Consider the following 23,048-nt stretch of genomic DNA (forward strand, 5'->3'; position numbering starts at 1 on the left):
AGCATTCACTTAACAAAATAAAAGATGACCCTCTGTCTGCTGTGGCATAAAATTGTGTGCTTTGTTCTCAATCCCTATGCTCCATGTGCTTGACTGGGGCAGTGCTGACACTTCAAGGTTTGGCTCATCATCTTGCTCCCTTGGATATTCAAGAGCACACTCCATGAAGAGCGCTGTACAAAATTAAGTTGTATTGTTGTTCTCTGTCGCCTATGGCTATGAGGTGAAATGGCCCACTTTCCTTCCGTAATGCTGCTTTAAAGAAACATTTTGTGGTGCTGTGTAGGGATGTTCATTGTAACTAATTTTGGTATTCAAGTAGCAGTAAAAGTATAGGAATTCATTAACAAAAAAAAAAATAATAATACAGTGATAAGAGAGACAAATTCCACACCCCCTGCCCCACCACGTTAAAGGGTTTTCTGTTCTGTCTGCTCTGTATCTAAATACAAAGTTAACTGAAAGGTAATGTCTAGTATTCCTAATACGACTTGGCCTACAATAACTAATAATCCGTTGAGCCTTTTTGGAAGAGCATCAGGATTTTTCTGCTGTATTAAATTAGATTATGCAAGATGGGTAAAGCAAATGTCTCGTTCTTGTTGAAATGCAAGTCCTGGAAAAGTAAATTAAGCAATGGATCTTAAAAAGCTACAAAAGCCCAATTGAATGTTTACCATTGATGTTGGACTAGTGAAACTGAGGTTAGCAGCAACCCTCTTAACTGCTGACTCCTGATTGTTGTTTGGAGCTTCATTGGTGTGGCTGTAGCAGATTCTTTGTATTGCTGTTCTATCCTCTTAATGAAGGATTTTCCAGGTGACATAACTTATTAGTTTTCTAAAGCCCTTACCTTCCATTACACTCATGAGATGCATGCTCCTTGGCGACATTTCTGTGATCATTTCTGATTTGATTTTTTTTTTTTTTTTTGGCCTATATTGAATTGCATTTTTGAGCTGGAGTACTGAACACAGTTGGTGAAGTTCCCTTGTATTCTTCTGTCTTTGGGCTGACTAGCTTTGCAGGATTTTCAGTGTCATGCGATTCATCATTATGTTGGTTGAACTGTTGTGTGAAAGTTTGACATTTATAAATTTTGCCCCCAACAACAGTGTTGCTTTCTGTGTCAAAATATTGCCAGACCTGATTTTGTCCTTTTGACATTGTATTTTGTTTTCTTTCTTGTGCTCCTGATTTCTCCCTGAATTCCCACAGTGCAATACATGTAACCGTGTATTCAGTATCGGAATGCTGACCCTCCAGTATCCATGCATTTGACTACCTGTGTGCACCTCTAGTGCTGTGTAGGCAACCTTTCTAAAATTTTGACTACTAGGCAGATGTAGGAGCTTATGAACAATGTGTCTACAGGGCATGAGTGCAGTGTGCATGTGCTGCCACAATTTGAAATACACATGGGTGACCCGCTGGCAAGCTGAACGCCAGTCTGAAGTTAAGCTGCCAGTTAAATCCGTGACCTATTAATCTTTTTTTTTTTTTTTTTTTTTTATTAAATGTGCTGAAGATGTATTGCAATGACTTTCTAAATCCTTTAAGTCTGGAGGCCTGCTGAAAACATTCTGTTTATTAACATATATACCAACCCCTATGCCTAATGGTAGTCTTTAACCCCCCAAAGCATCAGCAAGTTAGAATGAGTGCTGCGGATTCATTTTCTGTCATATTTTTTGTTTTCTCTACCTCAGAGTGCTTTTAGCCTACACGGCATTGTCCACCGCTGTGCAATGAAGTGGAAATGGCAAACATTCAACCGCAGAGAAAAGGTCCATGCAGTCGCTTGTACCCCAAAGAAAACTGTGACCTTTGACCTTCCGTCTTTGGAGAGGGATGGGGACGGGGACAACTGTAGCTCCACAAAGAGTGGCGTGGAGGTTGGGTTGCTTTTCGACTACAACAAAAGAAACCAAAATTCATTTGGTCACCCCACAAAATCTGAGAACCACCCTGCCATCATGGGACATGAGGACCAAAGTGAGAAGTGAGTATTAACATGTGTTACACTTTTAAGCCGAGGCTTCTTGGTCTCTTGCAGCAGAAACTGCTTCTTTGCAGATTTGTCCCAGTAGGTGCACTTAGCAGCCACTTGTATTGCATCGAGTTGGCAGGCTTGGGTTTCCTTTGAGCATTCATGTGCTGTGTGACATCAGTGGCTAACATCCTAAATTGACCAGGGGATTCTGTTTATCAGGCTCATTCTAAGACCAGCCAGGCTGCAACCACGGAGACCTGACTTCCTTCTGCATTCACTGAAGGCTGAAAATGCATCATCAGGTCATGACAGGTATGTCCAGCTCAGTTTTTACCCAGCCTTCAAGACTGATTCTGCCTATTGGGTAGGGTGGGGGGTTATGTTTTCTGTCAGACATTAGAATAGTGGGAGAGGGTGAAAGCAACTTAATCAAACACTTGGAAAGACATCCAGGTTATTGATGGGGTGGCTCAAACAGACGGGTGCCATTCGTCATTTTATTTCATTGTATCTCTGCCCTTTCTCACTTGTTTCTACTGTACTTAACTCCTTCCCCACCCCTTCATTCCTGCTTCAGGCCCAGTGCACCACTGAAAGCTCAACCAGACCACTGGGAAAGCTCAGAGCACAGAAGCCCACCACAGAGGATCAGCCCGATTCCCACTAACCCAGTTGCACTACTACAAGCTATGCCTCAGACGACCCCCAAAGCCGATGAAGATGTACTGCTGCCTCCATCGTCCTTCATGACACTCAAGCCTGTAAGGATATGTGAACGTGTGTCCTCGAACTGACACCCTGTTGATCCTGTACTGTAAATTTTTTTTTTTTTTTTTAAAACAGCCCTCAAGCCCACAACAAGATTTCAGCAAACAGCCTGTGGATGTTCAGCTTTCAATCTGCACATCGGTGTTGCCTTCTGCTAGTGACGTCTCTACTGATTTCTGTCTGGACCACACAGGTACTAGAGGTAGTGCTACAGGGCTGCCTTGGTTTTATTTGGGGCATTGAGCACTCCTGTCTACTTCCTGCTGGTTCAGTGATCGCTTTATTCGCACTAACTTGCTACATGATGCTCTGACCATCACGGTGATCTGTCCAGCATTACACAAGCAGGTTTCCATATCTTCCCCTGTATTCATTCTTAAATAATTCGGTACTTTGTTGCTTTGAAGCCATCCCCTAAATGTAGCACTTCTTCTGACTACTTCAGCCCCGTTTGCTTTGCTTTTCCATTGGACTTTGGAAGTAGTAATTTAATAAGTTGAGTTTGAAGATAGCACAGTAGCTGGCAGCACTGCCTCACAGCTCATATCCTGACCCAGACGCTGCCTCTCTTGTACATCCCAAGGACGTGAATTTTCGGTTAAATGGTGACTCTACACGTTCAAGGTGAGCCAGTGTGCCCAGTAATGGACTGGTAGATAGACAGACACCAGCTGTTCGACAAGGACCCTGGATGGGTGGAAATGTTAATGCAAGGAATTGCTGTCTGTCTTTTCAGGCCAATACTTTTATTTTTGTGGATGAATAGCTGTTGGTATAATGAAAGGGCATCCTACAGTGCCTTTAGTTTAGCATCAGTGGTGTTGAGCTTGATGGCCTAAGTGGGCAAGGAAAAAATGGGACAAAAGAATGTTTAGTAGTGAAAACCCATAGCTACTGTGGCCTTCCTGTAGGTCGGGCCGCGAGGCAGACAAGGCATAGGCATAGGCATCACCCTGAGGCCCGGATCTCTGCTTATTTATACCACTGGTTTTACTGTAACTGCTGCTGATTTTTGCTGCACCCTAAATGAAGGTGAACCCCCTACTGTGCCCTCTTTGGGATTTTATTAAGTGTTAGCCATCGCCAGTGAGTAGAGTACCCAATACCAGCCTGGCACAGGGCTGGAAGTGTCTTGTAGTAGTCTTTTATTGTTTCATACACAGTATGGAAGTCTACAGCGTAGAAGAAAATGCACACAAGGGTCAGGCCCCTAGGTAGCCTCCAGATAGGCGTGCGCATACACTGGTGGCGAGAGGAGTCCAGGAGAGCGTGTGTTTGGTACTTTGTGTCCTCCCTGTGCCGATCCTTACCTTAAGATCCATTGGGGCAGGCAGTCATTGTTCTGGTGTATCCGGAGCTTTACCAGTTCTGCTGTCACCACCATTCCAAACCCCAACCCCCCAACCCCTTTGGTAGTGTCACTGTTGTGCAATCGTACACCCATGTTGGTGCACAGCCGGACACACTAGCCCAAAGCCGAGGCAGTGTGGGTACACGGGCCACCTGGCGCTGCTTCACAGACATTCATATAAAGCATAGTATCTTGAAAGGTGGGATGCAGACTGTTTTTACTACTAAAAATGTAGCCAACTATGTGAACTGCCAGAGCAGTCTGATATTCGTGAGTGTCACCAGCAGCCCTGGACCCCAATGTGAAGCACTGCAGCGGTGATGTGGAGGAACAGCAGTTGCGGCAGGAGCTGGAGCAGATATGCCTCACGCTGCGCCGCTTCCATGATGAAAAGGAGACTCTCCGGTAAGCCAGCGTTTGTGCTTATCTTGCTCTAATGTCACTGTGCTGGTGAAGCACTTTCAGGGGTTGTTTCTCTTAACCAAGCAGTAACACACATCATCATCATCCCATGCAGGGCCTGGCGCAGACAAGCCAAGGTGCTGAGGGGCTGGCTGGAAATGAACTCCAGCACCACAAAGGGCTTCATGCAAGACCAGCACGAGCTGATGGAGGTAAGAGGTTCTTGGGGTCCGATCACAATGCCACCTGCATTTTATGGTGGTCTGGATCATGTTGATGTCCCCTACTGGCCGGAAGCAGCTTGGGTTAGTCACGCCAGGTAGACTTTGTTTGATAAGAGCAATTAAAAACGCAGAAGAAGTGTTTTAGCAGTTGACCCCAATTGCACGGGTTGGTTTTTAAAGCTACTTTGTAAATTTCTGTTTTAAAAGCAAAGTCTGTGACTGGGAATGGCCAAACCCAACAGCTAGAGTGCCTCTCAGCTGTTCTGTACACCATGTCCACCCTCAGCTCACTACCTGCCTCATTCTTCTGTTTTGTGTACAGCTAGACAGAAAGGCAGCAGCCCTGGCGGAGAAACTTCAAAAGGAAAAACACAAGCTTGAGCGTCATGCGACACGACTGCGAGAAATCCACATGGTACTGAAGGTGTAAGAGAAGACCTCTGGTGTGCAGTGAGTCCAGTGTTCTCATTTCACTTCTTACCAGCACTTGACCGTACATGGTGGCAAGACCAAAACCATTTGCTTGTGTTTTGGGGCAGTGCTAATGTGGAAGCCTACCAGGAATGTGCTATTGGGGTTTGACATCCCACTTTGTTTTCCTAAAAAATTTGTCAAGCTCTTGTAAGGTGCAGAAATGTCAGTTGACCGATGCAGATGTTTGACGAGGTCTATGTGCTGCTGGTGTGGCCCCCAGATGTTCACTCTAATAAAAGTACTCATTCAGGTTTTCTGTAAAGGACTTTTATTATTTCAAATGTATGCAGTGTTAAATGACTTTTTTTTCACATATAAAAATACAGTTTAGCTCATTCAGTGTTAACAGAGTTGCCTTCCCCATCAGAATTATTCAGCTTACATTATTCAGAGTATCCTGCCCCCTGTGCAGGACGACCCGCTGTGAGAAAGCACTGCCTGGAGTCCGGCCAGGTTCAGTCATCCATCCAGGTATGACTCGGTGCCGAGTTACATCAAGATGGCAAAAGCTCAAGTATACTGTAGGCATCTTTATTGTTAATCCAAAAATTGAAAACCCAATGCCCCAATGAGACTGCGCTGTAAAAACGGTTGGCACTGCATGGTAGGAACCGAGTTCCAATTAAGCCAGCATCAACTGGTCCCTAAATACTGCTGTTAAAGGTGCTTACAGTATCTGCAATAACATGGTAGTGACAAGCCATCAGCCCCCCCCACCCGACCCCCAATCCCACCCCACAGTGCATCTTTGTGTTCTGGGCGCTCGCTCCTCTCTGTGTGCTGCTGGTGGTGGTCAGTCCACATGTCCATCTGAGCACTCAGCTCACATCGTCCCAAGAGCCTCTCCAAAACGGATCTTCTGTCCTGCCTTAAGGTTAAATGTAAAGTCTTTAGGCGCCTCAAATACGAGGACGATGGTGGAGCCGAGGTTGAACTCACCCAGGTGCTCCCCCTTTCGCATGCAGACCCCTTCTTTATTGGTGCTGGAGATGTAGCTGAAGTCATTGTAGGAGCCTTTGCAGTAGCGAGGGCTGTTTGTGCGCAGATCCTGGAGGAGACAAGGTAGGCGTCAACTTTTAACACTCAGCCCTCAACAGGCTACCAACAAAACCAGTGGGAACGAGACAGAAATGTGAGACAGGCACAAGGTCAGAGCAGGAACTGTGGTCTGCTGCTTGGCAGCTGTCGACTTGGAGTTCAGGAACGGAATTAGAAATGCAGCCCATTGTCCTTTTATATATATTTTTAAATGGTCCTCTTTCTAAAAATTGAGCTCGTCTGAATGGAACTGAAATGACACAACCAACGTTCAGACTTGTCATTACTATCAGTACGTGCTCTTTGTTAAACCCCCTTAATTACAGACTTGTGGACATGTGGTTTCACTTGTTAGGCTGGCCACAGTCCCCCACCTATATTCTGTCTTACACGGATGAAATCAACACAGCATGCCGAGGTCAGTGCCAAAGAAGAGGGACCAACTTCTCTTAGCTCGGTCATTGTCCTACAGTTTCATCTCCTTGCTCATTCACACTGTAGAACCCCAAGGCGAAGGTCAGGGTCTCAAAGTGACCACTGATCCAGCTTCACTCGAGTGAAGTCTCCCTTGCTCAACTGCCTCAGGGGTCCTGGGCTGGCAGCCAGCATCACCGAGAGAGAGAGAGTCAAGAGAGCCACCTCACCAGTGACCAAATCCAAAATGGGATTTTAAATATCACATTCAGATGAGTCGTTTATTGGACTGTGACAGAGAGCACAGACCAACAGCATCTGTTTCTGATATGCCCACCTATTGTGGAACCCTAAAATCCAGATGGCGCATTATACAAGGCCACTTTAAGATTTTTGGAAGTTGCACTTTTTTCAGCACACTACCATTTGTCACAGACCCTTTCTTTGAGAGGTGCAGCTGTCTTTATATGTTATCAGTGTATCCTCACCTGTACAAACCAGTAGGTAACAAGGGCAACTCTCCTTGTTGCTTCTCTCTTACAAAGATGGTGTCTCTGGTAGCAGGCTAAAGGTCCCCAAACCACCACCCCCCCCCCTTTTTCATAGCCGTTGTGCCTGTCCCTTGTGACAGTGACGCGTCCTGTCTTGTTCTTAACACAAACATGAGGAGAGCGAGATGCACAAGCTGTGACTGTCACCAGACTCGGAATGAATGGCGGTACACATTAGTGTCCAGTGCCAGGGTTGGGGGCTGTGCTACTCCTGCTAAACACAAGACTGAGTGGATGTGTGGACACCGCAGTGTGGTGCCAGTAAGTTTCTGGAGACATTTTGTTAGAATTTCCTCAATCAATCTGAATGTGGTGATTGAGGCTGGAAGAGCCCAACACGTGACTTCATTAAAGCAAGCCCTGTGGCTACTGGTCTTACCTCGCCAAACGTGGCAGCTTTGTTTTCAGGTCCCGCTCCTCTATTTGCTCTCAGATGCCTACCTTTGTAAACTAAAAGAGCTGCAGCTCAATGAGTGCACATCACAACACCATTCAGACATCAACGTCACCATTTAATGAGAATTTCTTGTATCATTTGTTAGTTATGACAGATGAAAAAAATGAAGGCTGCAGCACCACTCACCCTGTCAAAGTATATCCGAATAGATCCAACATTCGTTGCTCCAACTGCTGTGAGGGAGAAGAAGCCGTGGACCCATTCTCCACTGAGGACCACCCGCTCATTATGGCAGAACAGCTCTTTGATCCAGCGAGCTACACCAGGGTTGACAGACATAAGGGAGCCTGTGGAGAAGAGAATAGGATGAAGATTTCAGCACATAGCAGAGTGTTGCTTTCCATTCTGGGATGGTGGCTTTGCCCCAAGCTGCAGCTCCACTAACGAGAGAGAGCAGACGTGGTCACAATCCCCTGCCTGTCCCGCCAAAAGGTGCACGTGTGTCAGGCCAGTGAGTGGCTGCAGCATAGCATGGTTTGTGTTTACATGCCGCACTCTTTCAGGCAGAAGTTATGCAAACACATGCGTTACGTCGCCGCTTGGTGACTACAATTAGCCGCTATCACTTTAGGGACCTGCCCCCAAACTGGAGCTGTAGGGGTACAGTTGTTAAATTGACTCGTTTACACTCAGTTTTCCCCTTTAATCCTGAAGGAACTAATTCATGGAGTGTTAAGCAGCTTTTGCAGCAGAAAGCCATCTAATTAGTGCGTGTGATCGGATTAGCGCGACTCTTAGTGGCCTCTTATGTAACACATCTGGGACACCTGCCGACCCTGAGCTGACCAATGGGCACGTGTGACCTTGGCATTGTTTGACACACACAGCCCTCCCTCACGTAGGCCGTCCAGCAGCAGTGGCAGTGACAGTGACAACACAAACTCTTATCGCTGGCCCCTGAAAGGCGGCAAGGTGGGACCCACGGACCACCAGCCTCGGCGACAGACTCCATTTTTTTCCCTTAATTTTTACACTAAGTTACTTAACCAATTGTGTATAAGCGTCATGTCGCCCGTGTTACCCACATTACCTTTAACGTTAAAATAAGTAAACAAAATAAAGCAGCATCTGTTTATTGTTCAGACACCAGCAACTAAAACAAATGAAACAAAAGACCAAGAAAAACAAAATGGAACCCAAAGATACACAGAAATGTAGAGAAAGAAAAAACACAACCTTTATTACAAGACATTCAGGAATTGCCTTTCAGTGCACTTCAAAATCCTCCCCTCAAGTGGCAATACAAGTCAGGAGGCACAAAAACAACAAGAGGTTGACAGACCCAGCCCTGGAGGCGCTACAGCTCTGCCTGTTAAGGTCCTTACCCCCCCCATGTTTTGCCTCCATTCTTCAGTGTAACGTCGCAGCACATGTCTTAGGCGATTTCTTTACAATTCCAGAATCGACTACAGAAACACTCACTCGATCAGCTTGACATGATGCCAGTTAGCCGACTGTGGGCATACGATACCAGGCCATGTATTGAAGAGCTACAGCCTGCTACTGACCGATTCCAAGCATTTTTGAATCCCACCTTGCATATGTAGATGTGTACCCCTTATAAATACACAGATGGCATTAAGAAAACCTCAAACAACATAATGTCTGCCCACAGAATAAACAAAAATTGCCCTTAGACATTTACCAAGTAGACCCCTCTGTTGATACACCTGGCCAGCATTGTGAGCTATCACGCGTGTTGCAGCAAGGCCAGTCTCACCATGACCCCTCACATTGGACTATCCTTTCTCATTCAAGGAGAACATGAAAGGTCTGAACGGCAGACCCTCTTTGAATTTCAGCAGAAGATGTGCATTTCCTGAGGTGGTCTCCTCCCAGTCACCTGTAGGCCACTACCTTCCACAATGCCACTCCTCCACTCACTCAGTGTGAGGACCCCATCGTTCTTCTCGGCTCCTCTTTTCAAGCTGTCTTGCAGCACCAGAACAACCCCCCGTGTGGCCTCAAGTGCCGTATGACTTAACCCAGAGACGCACCTCCACAACAATTTACATTACCGTAATGCAAAGAAAAGCAGAGTCTGACAGAAGTCAATCCTGGAGCTCGGCCTTTCTGCAGACAAACCATCTAATCACTTGGACAGAACATCAGCTGATCAATTCAAGCATTGCTTGTAAAACACGTGCCCATTCATATTTCGACCCCCCACTATGTGCCTGGCTATACAAATCTGTTTCAACCACAATGCTTTTTCCCAGGATCCCTCCAGTGACTTGACCCACCATGCCATACTCAAATTACACCAAACAACAACTTAACAGAAAATGAAAGGAAATTTAAAAAATAAAAAAGGCAAACATCAAAAAGTCCATCTACCTCAAGGGGGCTGGTAAGAGGGCCAAGGTGATGAGCCGGAATGCGCTGTGCGTACAGACAATGTCTTCAGTTAAGTGCAAACTGAGGACCCCACACTCTAGCAGCCATAAACTGTGCAACTACAATGGACTCCTATATGTTAGGAGAGAAGTTGTTTCCACCTTAGATTGTGTAAACCTTTTACGATTTACTTTCAATTAATGATGGGGGGGGCTTGATTTGATTTTGAGTTAAATACTGAGGGGGCAATTGTTAACTTGTAAGCCAGTGGCTTCAGTAACTAGCACTCCGCATTATGTGAATGAAGTGTTTATTGCGAGTCTCGTGTGCGGTTCTATGAAAGCCAGGAACACCGTCTCACCAGGAAAATGTCTGCGATGGGCCACGCGCCAGTCCGTGGGGGAGTGAAAGCAGTGGTAATCACCCGGCGCCAAATAGATGATGCAGTGGAAGAGCTGGTTCCCATCTTTAGTTACTAGGAGATCCTGGAATGAGCCTGCGTCGTCCTCTCCTGCAGCAGGTGGCAAAAATGACAAAGTCAGAAAAAATGGAAAGCTGCTTTGGTATTAGGCGGCGGGCTGTTTGCTTGATTACAGATGAGCTTAGCGATGGCGGTCCTAACTGGCCAGCTGTGATGAAAGCAGCACAGAGGAGAGGCAACCACACAAGCAAGTGGACAATGACAACATGACCAGATGAATTGTTTTTTTTACCCCTGGAGTTTCATTCCCTCATTACTGGCCAGCCAGTGGTCTTTTGCATGAGTGGATCAGTGGGATTTCCCCCTCCCCATCAAGCAGTTTGTTTATGACAGACAGTGAAATAAAGCGAGTGACTCTGCCATGTTTAATGGCAGACAGGACTATAAGGCCTCACCTTTGCTGATATCTGTCCACGTCTGCGGACCCAGGAATGTCTCTAAGGAATATGTGACCCCTTTCACCTGTTCAACTTCACAGTTTTTTACTCGGCCGAAGTGCAAAATTTTACCATCTGAGGGACTGATCTGTAACAACACGAGAAGAAATCAGTTAGAGGCAAACACAAAGTATCAGAGGAATAAACCACATTAAGCAAAGGTGCTGCAGGAAGTGTGCCACGTACGAGTGGCAAGGCTCGCACCACAGAAGAACAGAAACGGCACTTCATTTGAAATTCATAAGCCATTTTGGGTTAAAGCACTGGTGGCATACTGTCAACACTCGTGGGATCTACTTTACAATCCACAAGACAGTATTGTTCTCTTGTTACATTCTGCCAAGTAGCAAGCATGGGTTTCTCAGCATAGGAGGTAGGGGGTTACTGCAGTAAAGGGGTGCACAAAATGTCTCAAATGAGCCAGTAACCCCCACTTTACATTCATTTGGGGACACCTGTTCTGGCAGCTTTCACAAATACCGTCGACCCTGGCGCCACCACCCAGAATACAAAAGAACGTTTAAGGCAGGGTGACAGACGCAGGGCTGGCAGGCTTCAGGCAGCCACTGAGCGGCGCATCAGGCAGCCCAGTGGAGCCAACACTGGTAGCCTAATCTGACCAGATCACTGCAAGGTGGCCTCCTCTGGGCAGACAAACTCAAGAGCACTCGCCACCTACCACACAGTGAGAGTTGCAGACGGGCCGTGCTTGGGGTTTCAACTTTCTCCGGAAAAACTCGCTGAGGTTGCGGTAGTGCTGCAGGTCTTCCACAGCTGCTTCCTTCATGTTGACCCCAAACGTCCAGATGTAGAGGCTATAGACGGGCTTCCTCAGCCACATGGGCAGTTCAACCTGGTTAAGTCGCCCCCATGCTCTGGACAGCAGGCGTGTTGGGATGGACTTATAGAGAGCCACCTGGAATGATCAAAAAGACATTGAGTCAGGCAAAACGCCTGGCAGGCTGGAGAAGGGCACCCATCTGAAATAGCAGGAGAGAACAAATAAACAAACATGGTGAGCAGACAAGGGGGGCAGCACTGGCAGAAAGCCATGCAGCAGGTGACAGCACTGCCATGGCCATCTGATGCAAGGTTGCCCACTGTTTGTCTGTCTGTGCTCCTTTTTGCCCACTTTGACACAGCAGGTGCTACACTGTGGGGACCTCCAGATGGCCATTTTTCCCCCCTGTGGAAAATCAACACACATGGCCAGGGCTCACCCTGAGCAAATGCGCCAGCAAGAGAGCTGAGGCACGTGGCACACTACCTTGGGGTGGGGGGGCAGTTCTTTGGTTTTCTAAATGGATGTCTAAATGAGCAGTAAGTATTTAAACTACAGAAGGGGGCACATGTTATCATTAAAGTCAGGCCTGGGGGGGAGCTAAGGAAGTGGATTTACTTGGCTTGGCCCTGTGTGAGAATAAGCAGGTCCAGCAAAATAAAGTGAATTGAATAAACACATTAAGTTAGGAGGAGGAGAAACCAAACAGCAGCCCTGTGTACCTGTGCCTTTACCAAAAGGCAGAAACGCTGGGCAATGCATTCAGAGATGTCAGTGGCCACATGGGGACAGGGACACTACTATCACTAGTGTGGCTCTACCTGGACATACTGGCATTGAAATGACACAAAGGACACAAGCTCAAGTGCAGTGTTAAATCGAGGGGCTTGTGAATGAAACAGATGAATGGTAGAGGAACTGTCCCCCATTTCAAAGACCCAAAAGTAACCGGACAAATTCACATCATCTTAAATAAAGCTGCACTCTTTCATATGATACTCGGTCTGCAGTCCACGAGTGGACCACCCTCTGACATCGGCGAGCATCTTCTTTGGCGATGCTCTGCCAGGCCTGTCCTGTGTCCTCTGGTCTTGTCCTCATCAAGTGAAATGCACACCCAAGCAGATTCCACGTGGGCATTGACTGTGCCATTCCAGGTGGTGGTCTTGAAGAACTCTCGTAGCTGTAACCGAAAGCTCTGGCCTGGTCCTGCTGCAGCGCAAAGCACCTGTCCAGTGCGTTTTGAAGGACCCTGTTCAATGTCTCTGCTCCTCCATCAGTAAATATAAGGGGGATGGGCAGCAGTGTCAGATGTATGTACCAAAGTCATAACGTCACCCCCAACCTGGATCACAAAGCTGGTGGTGGTGGGGAAGGTGGCATTCTTGAGATCACGAGCAGCAGCAGCCGCCCCAACCCCCCCCATCCAAATTCTTTCTCCATCTGGCACCTATCCCAGAACTCCCCAGGCTTTCTAAGGTACTTCCGTGTAAACCTTAACCCAACATTTCTGTTCATGAAGCTCATCAGCAGTTCTGTGCAATCTCCTCTTGATGGCCGTCTTGGGCACAGCGTTCTCAATCTGGACGTTTTTGTTATAAGTATTCTGTCGTCAGCAATTGCGGTGGTCTTCCTTGCTCTACCAGGCCATTTGCTGTTTCTGATCTCACTCGCTTTGATTATGTCCGATTTTTCAGACAACAGCAACAGAAAACCCCACCTGAAGACTCACCCGTCACCTTTTGTCAGACTGATGCTGCCGGGCATGATGATGGGATGGCACACACCAAGGGACAGCTAACCAGCCAAGTGTCCAACTACTTTTGGGTGGAGTTGCAGTTCCTCTACCATTCTGCAGAAGAAGCCCGTCTTCTTTGTTTCACTTCAATACCAGTAAGCATGGGCACACAGCCATCAGAATAACAACTATGTCCCTGTCCAAACACTTGTGCACAGGCGTGGCATGACTGTACACATTGGCATTAGCACTGTGTGATTTGGGAATAACAGCCTGTCTTGGACTCTAATACACTTCATTAAGTACACACATTGGACATGAAGCAAACATAGTGGAATCTGGGCCACAAGGACATAATCAGCGTACTTTGCATCATGGATTATACAGTACATTGGCACACAATGGATTCTGGGATTTTGAGCACAGAATGAGACGACGACACCAGCCCAACCCAGCAAGGCTTCCTTCATTACAAAGTAGTGATCCGACCCGGAGACCCTTACCCGACTAGTTGGTCTCCATCCCACCTTGGCAAGTGGTTTAAGAGCTCCAAAGGGCAGGAAATAGTAGAGGAAGGACAGCGGCCAGGAACGCAGCTTCAGTGCGGGTTTGGACATGCAGCTCAGCTGACCAAGTCTGCGGCGCAGGGCCAGCTGTGGAAAATGTAACCTGTGGGTGAGCAGAGGGGGAGAAATGCACAAAGGACAGGGGTCAGCTCGGCTTACAGCTTCTTGGTTTCACTCACAGTACTCGTTCACAATTCACAAAAACGGCCTCCATCTCACCCTGCAGGCCATGTAGGGGTGATGGAGACACAACTTTGTGACTTCAAGATCTGCAGGGAGGAAAAAAACATGAGCTTCCAGCAGCCCGCAATGCCAACCCAAAAGCAACAACATGGACAGCACACATGAACGATCATGTTAGCCAGCTTACAGTTCGTGGATTATGTCCTGTCACAGAAATCTACCAAAACATGTCGTCTTCTTCACCCAGGCTGTAATGCAGTGCGCTGAGCCACACTGGCCATGTCGGGACACATTGAAGGAGCATCCATACAAGTTGTTTTTGTTAAACTGCAGGATGCCACATCTCCTCTCTCACAACACAAACATTTATGACAGGACACAGAAAAATGTGGCCAACGTGGTGCCAGCATCCTGAGTCCAGGAGTGCCAGGCAGGTAGAGATCGTGGCACCACAAATACAATTCAAGCTCTGATTATGCAGCAATGGCAGAGAGTGCCGCATGCCCCCTGGCACAAGCATGTAAGGATTGCGGCCCTTACAGTACAGGTGACAGTAATGACTGAAGACTAGGAGGGGCAGCAATTCTACAAAAGTCAAAATAGTCGGCAAGTTCATGAGTGCATGAAAAGAGCGTCACGTGCCCAGTAAAGAACAAAAAGACCAGCATGCAGTATGAAGACTCCCAGGTAACACTTTTTTTTAAGCGTCAATGGTGGTCTTTGGACATTTAGAAGTTAAAAAATCCACTTCACTGTGATGATGAATGCAAACAGTCAACTGCTGTCTAGGAAGGTCACCTCAGACCAAGGGGCACCCCCAATAATTCTGTTTGTGTCCTACTCCTGACTAAGTATTGTGCAAGTGGTCTTGGACATCTATCCCAGGTTTAGAGGCCTGACACGATTTGGAACCTGAAAGAGACTCTCAGAAGGTGCACCAGAGCACGAGATAACAAAGACTAAGAACACAATGACAGATGACCCCCACAGCCGTGGAAAACACGGGCAGCAGCCCATAGGTCGGCATGGCGTGCACCAATACAAGACACCTATACATTGCTTGGGGGTCACATGCTACACAGGACTTGTCACCCCTATCACTCAGAGAGGGGTCTGCCTCGGACTTGTGCACTTTAGTGAAGCAGGCCCTCCAACTCCAACACAATGCCTGCCCATACAAGACAAGAGGACACGGCGGACAAGCCAGGTCTCCAATCATTCAACAGTCTGCCGCCTAAACACACACCGGCCCGGCATGGTCACTCACCACGGCAGTCGCCTTCCCCAGTGCATGTCGGCGAAGCTCTACAGCCATTCATCTCCCAGCCTTTTATTCCTGCTCATTGGAGGAAAAGTGCTGGGAGAGCAGAGAGAAGCTCATCTCATCGCATCGCTGGCCTTTGCCGCACCCCTCCCCCTCCTGTTCAATGCAGGCACAGCTTGGCCAATCAGTGCACCAAAGTGCCTCTGCATCTCAGCTCACCCTGTGCAAAGCGGGGAGATGCGCCGCGCGCTCACACACTTCCAGGCACTGTTCCCTGAGCATTTCCCAGGGTTTTCAGAAAGCACTGTGATCGCATGCGGTCTTTTGGTTCTTACCAGCCTCCCTAATTTGCTGTTTCTACTTAAGCAACACACAAACAAGGCAAAGCGGAGGGGGCTTCATACAACGCGGGGGTGACAGTCTAACCCGAAAGGCAGAAAGAGACACAAAGAGAGAGAGAGAGAGAGAGAGAGGGAGGGAGGGAGAGGGAGAGAGAGAGACATTGCATCCACAGTACCTGAAGCGGGCTTGCCGGCGTGAGGCAGAACCCTCAGCAAGGCCACAGCCATCGCGTTCTCGCTGCTCTTCACATTCCCCCAGCTGTTCAGAGGAGCTTGCGCGAGGCCGGCGCACAAGAATTTTAACTTTGTGAAGATTGTAGCAAGTAGGAGGGCTATGTAAAGATTTGCGGCATCTCACCATTTCCTCGTGTTCAGCGGCGCTCGCTGCAGGCTCGCCTGACACATGATCACCGGATTAAGTCGATGGAGCTCTCGCCTGTTCTTCCCTCTGGCAGCTCAGCCTCACGCTCGCTGGAAGTGACGTCAGCCCCCCGCTCCCAATTCCCTGGAGCTTTTCTGCTGACTATGGCAATTTGCTTCCTCCTCGTTACTCACAGTGTCAGCTGATGCCCAAGCAGATGAAGAGGGAGGCGGACACAGCAGCTCTGTAAATATGTATTGTTATAGGGTTGGTAAAGATTGCCAGGCAACCCCGTCCTCCACACGCCCAGAGCATGATACCACCGAGCGGGCAAAAGGACTATCTAACACTGCTAGTCATTTGTGAATAAAGGCAAACATTGAGAAGGGAGAAAAAAAAAATAGATGACATCAGCAACAGATTTCATCACACAGAGGACCAAGTAAAGTAGATACACAAACTCACTCATGTACAGGCGGGCATAGGTGGACATCAAGCATGAATGACCCTAATCTCTCTCGAGGTGGTGTGCCTGCTCTATATTTAGGCACACTAATCCTTCATGTTAGCCTGAGTTCTCTATCGGACAGGTAACAGGAGTATCAGGTCACTTTCCTGTGACCCTAATCTGCACTAATCGGTGCCAGTCCTACAGCAGGCGACTCGGAAGTGAACTTCTGGATGAATGGAGCGGGGCCCTGACAGGCCAGTAGTTGATAGTACAAACTACTGAAGAGGAGGCATGCCTCAGAGCTAAAAAGTCAAATTATGGACACCTTGGAACCAACTCTCTGGTCCACGTGGAGCACACTAAACGGTCCTCTTGTTGCCAGCCTGGGCTCCAGTTTTCTAGGAACCCAAGGAAGACACACGAGCTACAGAAAGGAGTGAAATCTATCAGCAGTAACACATACACTACGAGAAATGGCCACTTGCTGTGTAAACTTCACAGATCAAGGCTCTATTTAAAATGGTCATCCTGCCAGAGTTTACTCCTCCAGCCTGTTCAAACTGTAACAAGTGCTGCTCTGTGAACGGAGCACTACACAAGTCAGACTGTCATACCGCCAATCTGTCCATCCCTCACTAAAACGACAGGATTAAGCATTTCATTGAAAAAGGACCGACCTGAAAAGAATTTCAATTCCCAAAACAGGCAATTATGATCTGGTAGATCATCCTAAGGACAAGACGACAGCCAGCAGACTAACTGGGAATAAGAGAAACAGAGCCATCGTCTTCAGCAAGTCCAACATTCAAAATGAACGGAGACAGGTTGGACTTGTGATTTCATTCTGTCCCGTACTACACCAAAGGTTAAATCTGCTGCATATGTCCTCCTCAGATGAAGAGGAAGTAGTGCCAGCAATGTCTTGTGGGTTGGGTCCATTTCTGTGCCTAAGTTTAAACTGCAGCGTTTTTTTTTTTGGGTCTTTTTTGCAGTATAGTCTGTATATTAAATTAGTGCCCTTCCTGTGTTGATGTGGACATGGAGAGCTTCTTGTGGCAGGCAGTGATGGGGGGGGGGGGGGACAGACAGATGGGGTGACCAAGCCAGACACACTGCAGATACTGGGACTGATCACTAACTGAACCTTCTCATCTAGCACCACTGCATTACACCCTATTGAGGGAGTGAAGTATTCCCAGTGTCTAGCCAGGGCCTGACCTGCCGCGCCATATGCAGAGTCCAATGCAGAGACAACAGGAAGTTTAATTTCACAGCTAATGCCGAGTCTAACTGGCACTCGTTTGTAAATCCTGCATGGGTTCTGCCTGCTTTCCCAATAGAGCGATATGCCACTGCCATGATCATCTCTCCAGTCTAGGAAAGCACTGACAACAATGTCTGCAAAAAGGTTATCACACCCGGGAGTTCACAGGAACAACACCTCAAACAAATTGGGACATCACACTACAGGCCATCTAGGACAATATGGCTCTCCACACAGGTCAGCTGGTGAAGCCAAGAACCAAGGGCCTGACAGCTTGCAGAGGTGGGACTTTACTCATGATGCCTGTCACATCTTCTGTGGTTCACCATTGCCAAGTGCAATGTGTGGCATCTGAGACTGGACAAACAAAAGTGCATGTCACAGAAGATACCAACAGAACAGAAGCTGTCATGCTGTGTGGTACAACTGCCAACCAGAGGCAGGGGTCTTTAATTCATGTAATGGATGTAAGTAAGTCATCAATCATAGGACTTTTTGTGGCAGATATCCTTGATGCCCATTTCTATTACCCACACAGGTTGCCACCTCACGGCAATAGCTATTAACTTAAACCCCTCTGGTGACCGTCCATTCACGGATCAGTGTCATGAAGAGCAGATATGCCTGGTCTTCGAGTCATGAGATGGTACTGACAGCCGAGGATATTTGACAAATATGTCAATCACACCAATGGAAACCTTTTCTACTATGGGTGAATGGGCCTCTGCTCACCTTCCTTAAGGGGCGTTGAGGGCACCACAAGGCCTCCAAGTAATCGTTGCATGCTTCAATAGAATGGATATAAAAAAAATCAAAAGAATACATTTTAGGCCCAACACATACACACTGCACACAAATTGTGTAATTTTACCATTGTATTTTAATTAAGTTCTTTCATTCTTTTACCACATGATATTAGGCATTTGAGGAATTATTTTAAACATCTCTAAAATGGTAGGCCCAGTGAAATAGGCCGAGATTCACGGCGGTCTCTTCCAGTCAAGTCTTGACCCCACCGGTGCGGAGGCGGCTCCTTCACATGTCTTTATGGGCTTTGTTAAGGTTTGTCCGTTTCCCTTCCAACTGCATGCTAAGTTAACTGAAGGCTCTAAATCGGTGACCTGTGACAGACTGGCACACTGTTTAGAGCTGCTGGACGGGATGACTACCTGCGTATGAGACAACCCCAGTAGACAAAGCAAAATGACGCAATGAAAGTGAGCAACCGTACCAGACATAAAGTGAGCAGGGGCAGAGGGCTAAGTGGTCAAATAAGTTTGAAAAGTCTAGAGTTGCATTCAGGGTTGTAAAGTCACCCTGTTTTCTTTAGTCATATTCGATTTTATTGGGTGCCCTTTTGGCCTTGAGCCCATTTGAAAATGTTTTATTGGGCTTTACTGTGGACATCCTAGAAAAAGACTATCAAAATGCTGTGGCCTAACAACCTGAAGACTCTGGGCATTTGGTAGATGGGTTAGTGCAGTTGCTGTGGCTAATATCATCTTTTCTGACTGGAGGACATCATCGGCATTTAGAGAACAACACTACTAACTGGCACCGGGATTGGCTATTTGAATCACAGGAAGCTCTGGCCACTCCTCAAACTCTGCCCTGGTCTGCTCCCTCTGCCTGCCACAAGAAGCTCTCCATACACCTCAACACATGAAGGGCACAAATTTAATACACGGACTAATTTAATTCACTGCTCTCAAACACGGATTTCCAACAACTTTCATTTCATGATGTTAATTAAAAAAAAAACAGACACGGAACATACATTTTAATGACATAAAAAAAAAAAATTTTTAAAAGTACAAAAAGTTTCCCTTTAAACCTGTTACACTAAGCAGAATACGCCGTTATGTACAGAATGCATTTTTGACAGGAGGCTGCACCATTTCCTCTTCCTCTTCCAATAACTTGTACGTGCATCCTGAAACGCTATGGAGAGGTTTTGCTCTAACATGAGAATAACAGTGTGACTGCCACTAAGACATTAAGAGCACTTTAGACCAGCCATGAACCAGTAACAGTGGGCCTGAGAAAACATGCAACGCTAACACCAACAGATGACAATTTCCAAGCGTCAGTTTGTTTGTGCAGCTCAGACAGTTACCTTTGTGTAAAAAGCTTAACAAAACAAACTTGGAATCTACAATCAATCAAAAGAAAAGGAACTCCCCCGCGATTGTGTAGAGCCCTGTTCATAGTGCCCACCCTGGCACATCTCCACAACCCTAGAGGAGGAGATTTACGCCACGGCTTAAACCTGTGAGCACTCAATAAAAAGGAAAGATGTGCAGCAGACAGCCCATTAAAAGTCAGGCTTTATATTATTTACACATGATAATAATGCTAGGCAGCCACTACCACCACGCAAGGCCATAGGACTATACAACATGTTTACTCTACATCAAGAGATACGAGCCAGCTGATTAACAGCGGTGGATCCCTCATGTTAAGCAGTAAATGCGGTACATCAAGCCCTCCCAATCTTTCCGCCTTTGCTTAATTTGCTCTTCCCTGTGGGCTGAAATAACACCGCTACCTACGTCACTTCTGAGCAAGCCGGAACTGAACACTCTGGCGGCACATCGTTCACTCAAGACACTGCAGCCCACTAGCAGCTGCCGTAAACCTCTCACAATCCAACGCGCACTTTCTTAGCAAATGTGCAGTTCTAGATCTCAAAAACAAAAGTGACCAAGAGAAAGGGTAAGAAATAAAGAATTATGAATTATTGGATACAAGTGTAGCGAGGCGAGATCATCAACATTTCAAATGACAAAGCCACCAAAAGTGAAGCTGGCTGAAAACTACACCAGTAAAAGCAAAACACATACTAATCCCAGGGGTAGGAAACACAATCCTGGGGTGCTCAAGTAGTACATAGAGAATAAACACGGCATGTGCACACACGCACAACACAAGAGACAAACGTGTGAACGAGGAAAAGGATCTCAGTTAGCGGGAGCAGGAAGAGCCAAACCAGAGAATGTTCTGCTTCAGGTTGGAAGACTAAGAAATACATCAAGGGAAGCAGCAGACTACAAAGCTGGAGAGATCAAATGAAAAAAAAAATCAAAGCCAAGGAAGCAAATAACAGTCAGCTGAATAAAACAACCAGTGAGGCTAAGAAGACAAGCCAAAATACCTATGGATTTAGAATATTAATTTACTAACCTGATAATTCTTGAAGATAAAAATTCACACAAAAAAGGAAAATCGGGAGCAGCGCAGCTCAGCTCTTCTCTCCTAGAATGATGATAAACTTTTCCAGAGTTTTCCTTTTTGCTCAGAGCTGACTGAAGGCTTGTGTCTCTCTCTCTCTCTCTCTCTCGGCCCTACCCCCATCTCTGTGTTCAAATGCAAGGCCAGCCTCTTCCGCCTCACCAGTTCTCTCACCCCACAACTTAAAAGGCAGGATCTTCCTGAAGGAAGAGATCATCTAACAAGTCCTACCCACAAATTCCACTCCTCAAACAAAACTACAAGAGTGAAAAAGGGCCTAAAAAAAGACTACAGGCTGACACAGGGCCCACACAATAACTTGACGCGACCACTAGCTAGGAAGGAATGTGAAGAGACATAAAGGCCAAATCAGAAATAGCAGCAGGGTACACTCTCTGAAGTAAACACTAGCCGGGTGACCCACTCCTACTTGACAAAGTGTCCAAAATGTAAAACATACTTTTTTTTTTTTTTACAGATGATTATTTATTTTCTTGAAATGAAATCAAAGACAATTTGCACCTGGTGAATCAATACACCAGCCTTGAAAATTTTCACTTCAGAAAGGTTATGTGGAGGAAAGAAGGCAGTACGTTTTAATAAAGTGAGAATAGAAAAGTGAACTCTGTCCATCATGTCATCTAACAGAGTACCTGTGACATGGAAGAACCCGGCACATGATTTGATAAATGTTAACATAGGCACCAAAAATAAATAAATAATGCCAACCCACTTGATAGATCTTTGTTCCATCAGAGTCAGACCATGGATGCCATTTGACCCGAGAACACATGCAGTACTAGGATTGCTTATGTGGCTCACCGTTTCAGGAAGTAACTGAGCCCTTGATGGCAACTTTAAACAGAGACTGATGAAAGCAGCCCTCAATCAGCCCACATCCTCAGTTACACGTAGCTCGATTATAATCCCAACAGATCAAGGTTTAATTGGCTCTGTCCCCAAACACACAACAGAACAGGACAGCGCCACACAATCACAAGAAATGCCCAGCTGTCAGTCTCAGGTTAGGTGACGACTTGACCAAATCACTAACCCCAGCAAGGCTACAAGAAAAGTGTGGATGACAGACTGGGAGATCTGATGGGACTTAATAAAGTGAACCATAAGCTCTCACTAAATAAAAACCTGAGGCATGTGCAGTTAATACAGATTAAGCCAAACAGAAGCGAGGCTACTATAAAAACAGAACCTGGAGTAAAGCACCTTCACAGACAACATCAACAAAGCAGGCGGGCCAGTGTGATGAGCCTAAACCAAATATGCACAGTGACAGAACACAAAGTACAAAATACAGGTCATTCTGGCCTTACAGATATCCAGCAGCATGTTGTTACTCACTGGTTGACAAATCAGCCCACCCCCAAAACCAACACACTTCACACTCTTGATTCTGGCCTGCACAGCAACACATTCAGGTGCTCCTTCAGTGTTTTCACAGCCACCTTTCTTAAAATGGGCAGCAGTGCTTAAAATTACACGCATCTCCAGTGCACTTCTTTAAGGGTTACATTTTTGCCACTAAATACTTGTCAAGTGTTGATGGACTGGCACTTGGTACACTGTTGGACACCACACACACTCTATCCATTAACCCCGAAATGGACTACATGGGCTTGAGAATGTTATGACAGGGTATCCTTGTTTAATGAAAAGTAATCTTTACTAATCTAAAAGAGAAGTTTAATATCCACACATCTTACGTAGAACGTAATATAAAAAAGGTAAATAGCAATTATTTCATGCAGAAAAGCCCATGCATGGAGTTTGTACGCTCACTCTGTGCATTTCCCACATCCCACGTGTATTCGGGTTACTTTGAGAGGTAACTGTACAACGCCACTTAATGATCCGGTATAGGCTTCCAAGTAAGGCTCTCTCTCCCATGAGACCCATCTTATACTGTTGTAAGGATGACTGGAA

General features: G+C 46.6%; 2 protein-coding genes across 9 annotated transcripts in view; one reads left to right on the top strand and one right to left on the bottom strand.

The window, feature by feature from the left end:
* sfi1 (SFI1 centrin binding protein) overlaps positions 1–5,463 on the top strand; it is a 31,302-nt gene extending 25,839 nt beyond the window's left edge. For 2 of the 4 annotated variants that reach the window (XM_039771666.1, XM_039771662.1), the window contains exons 27-33: positions 1,710–2,002; positions 2,213–2,305; positions 2,571–2,754; positions 2,837–2,963; positions 4,397–4,517; positions 4,630–4,726; positions 5,061–5,463. In XM_039771666.1, the coding sequence (XP_039627600.1) occupies positions 1,710–2,002; positions 2,213–2,305; positions 2,571–2,754; positions 2,837–2,963; positions 4,397–4,517; positions 4,630–4,726; positions 5,061–5,168 (1,023 nt within the window). In that variant the 3' untranslated portion in view covers positions 5,169–5,463. The remainder of the gene's footprint in view (positions 1–1,709; positions 2,003–2,212; positions 2,306–2,570; positions 2,755–2,836; positions 2,964–4,396; positions 4,518–4,629; positions 4,727–5,060) is intronic. The other 2 variants (XM_039771663.1, XM_039771664.1) reach the window with 2 other exon arrangements.
* The window catches only part of pisd (phosphatidylserine decarboxylase), a 30,437-nt gene continuing 12,852 nt past the window's right edge, over positions 5,464–23,048 (bottom strand). The window contains exons 1-8 of one of the 5 annotated variants that reach the window (XM_039771667.1): positions 21,060–21,213; positions 15,977–16,405; positions 13,950–14,115; positions 11,607–11,843; positions 10,886–11,015; positions 10,371–10,520; positions 7,799–7,959; positions 5,464–6,260 (exon numbers count right to left, since the gene is read on the bottom strand). In XM_039771667.1, the coding sequence (XP_039627601.1) occupies positions 6,036–6,260; positions 7,799–7,959; positions 10,371–10,520; positions 10,886–11,015; positions 11,607–11,843; positions 13,950–14,115; positions 15,977–16,161 (1,254 nt within the window). In that variant the 5' untranslated portion in view covers positions 16,162–16,405; positions 21,060–21,213 and the 3' untranslated portion in view covers positions 5,464–6,035. The other 4 variants (XM_039771670.1, XM_039771668.1, XM_039771672.1 and 1 more) reach the window with 4 other exon arrangements.

This window comes from Polypterus senegalus, chromosome 12 (genome assembly GCF_016835505.1).
Source record: "Polypterus senegalus isolate Bchr_013 chromosome 12, ASM1683550v1, whole genome shotgun sequence".
Lineage (NCBI taxonomy): Eukaryota > Metazoa > Chordata > Cladistia > Polypteriformes > Polypteridae > Polypterus > Polypterus senegalus.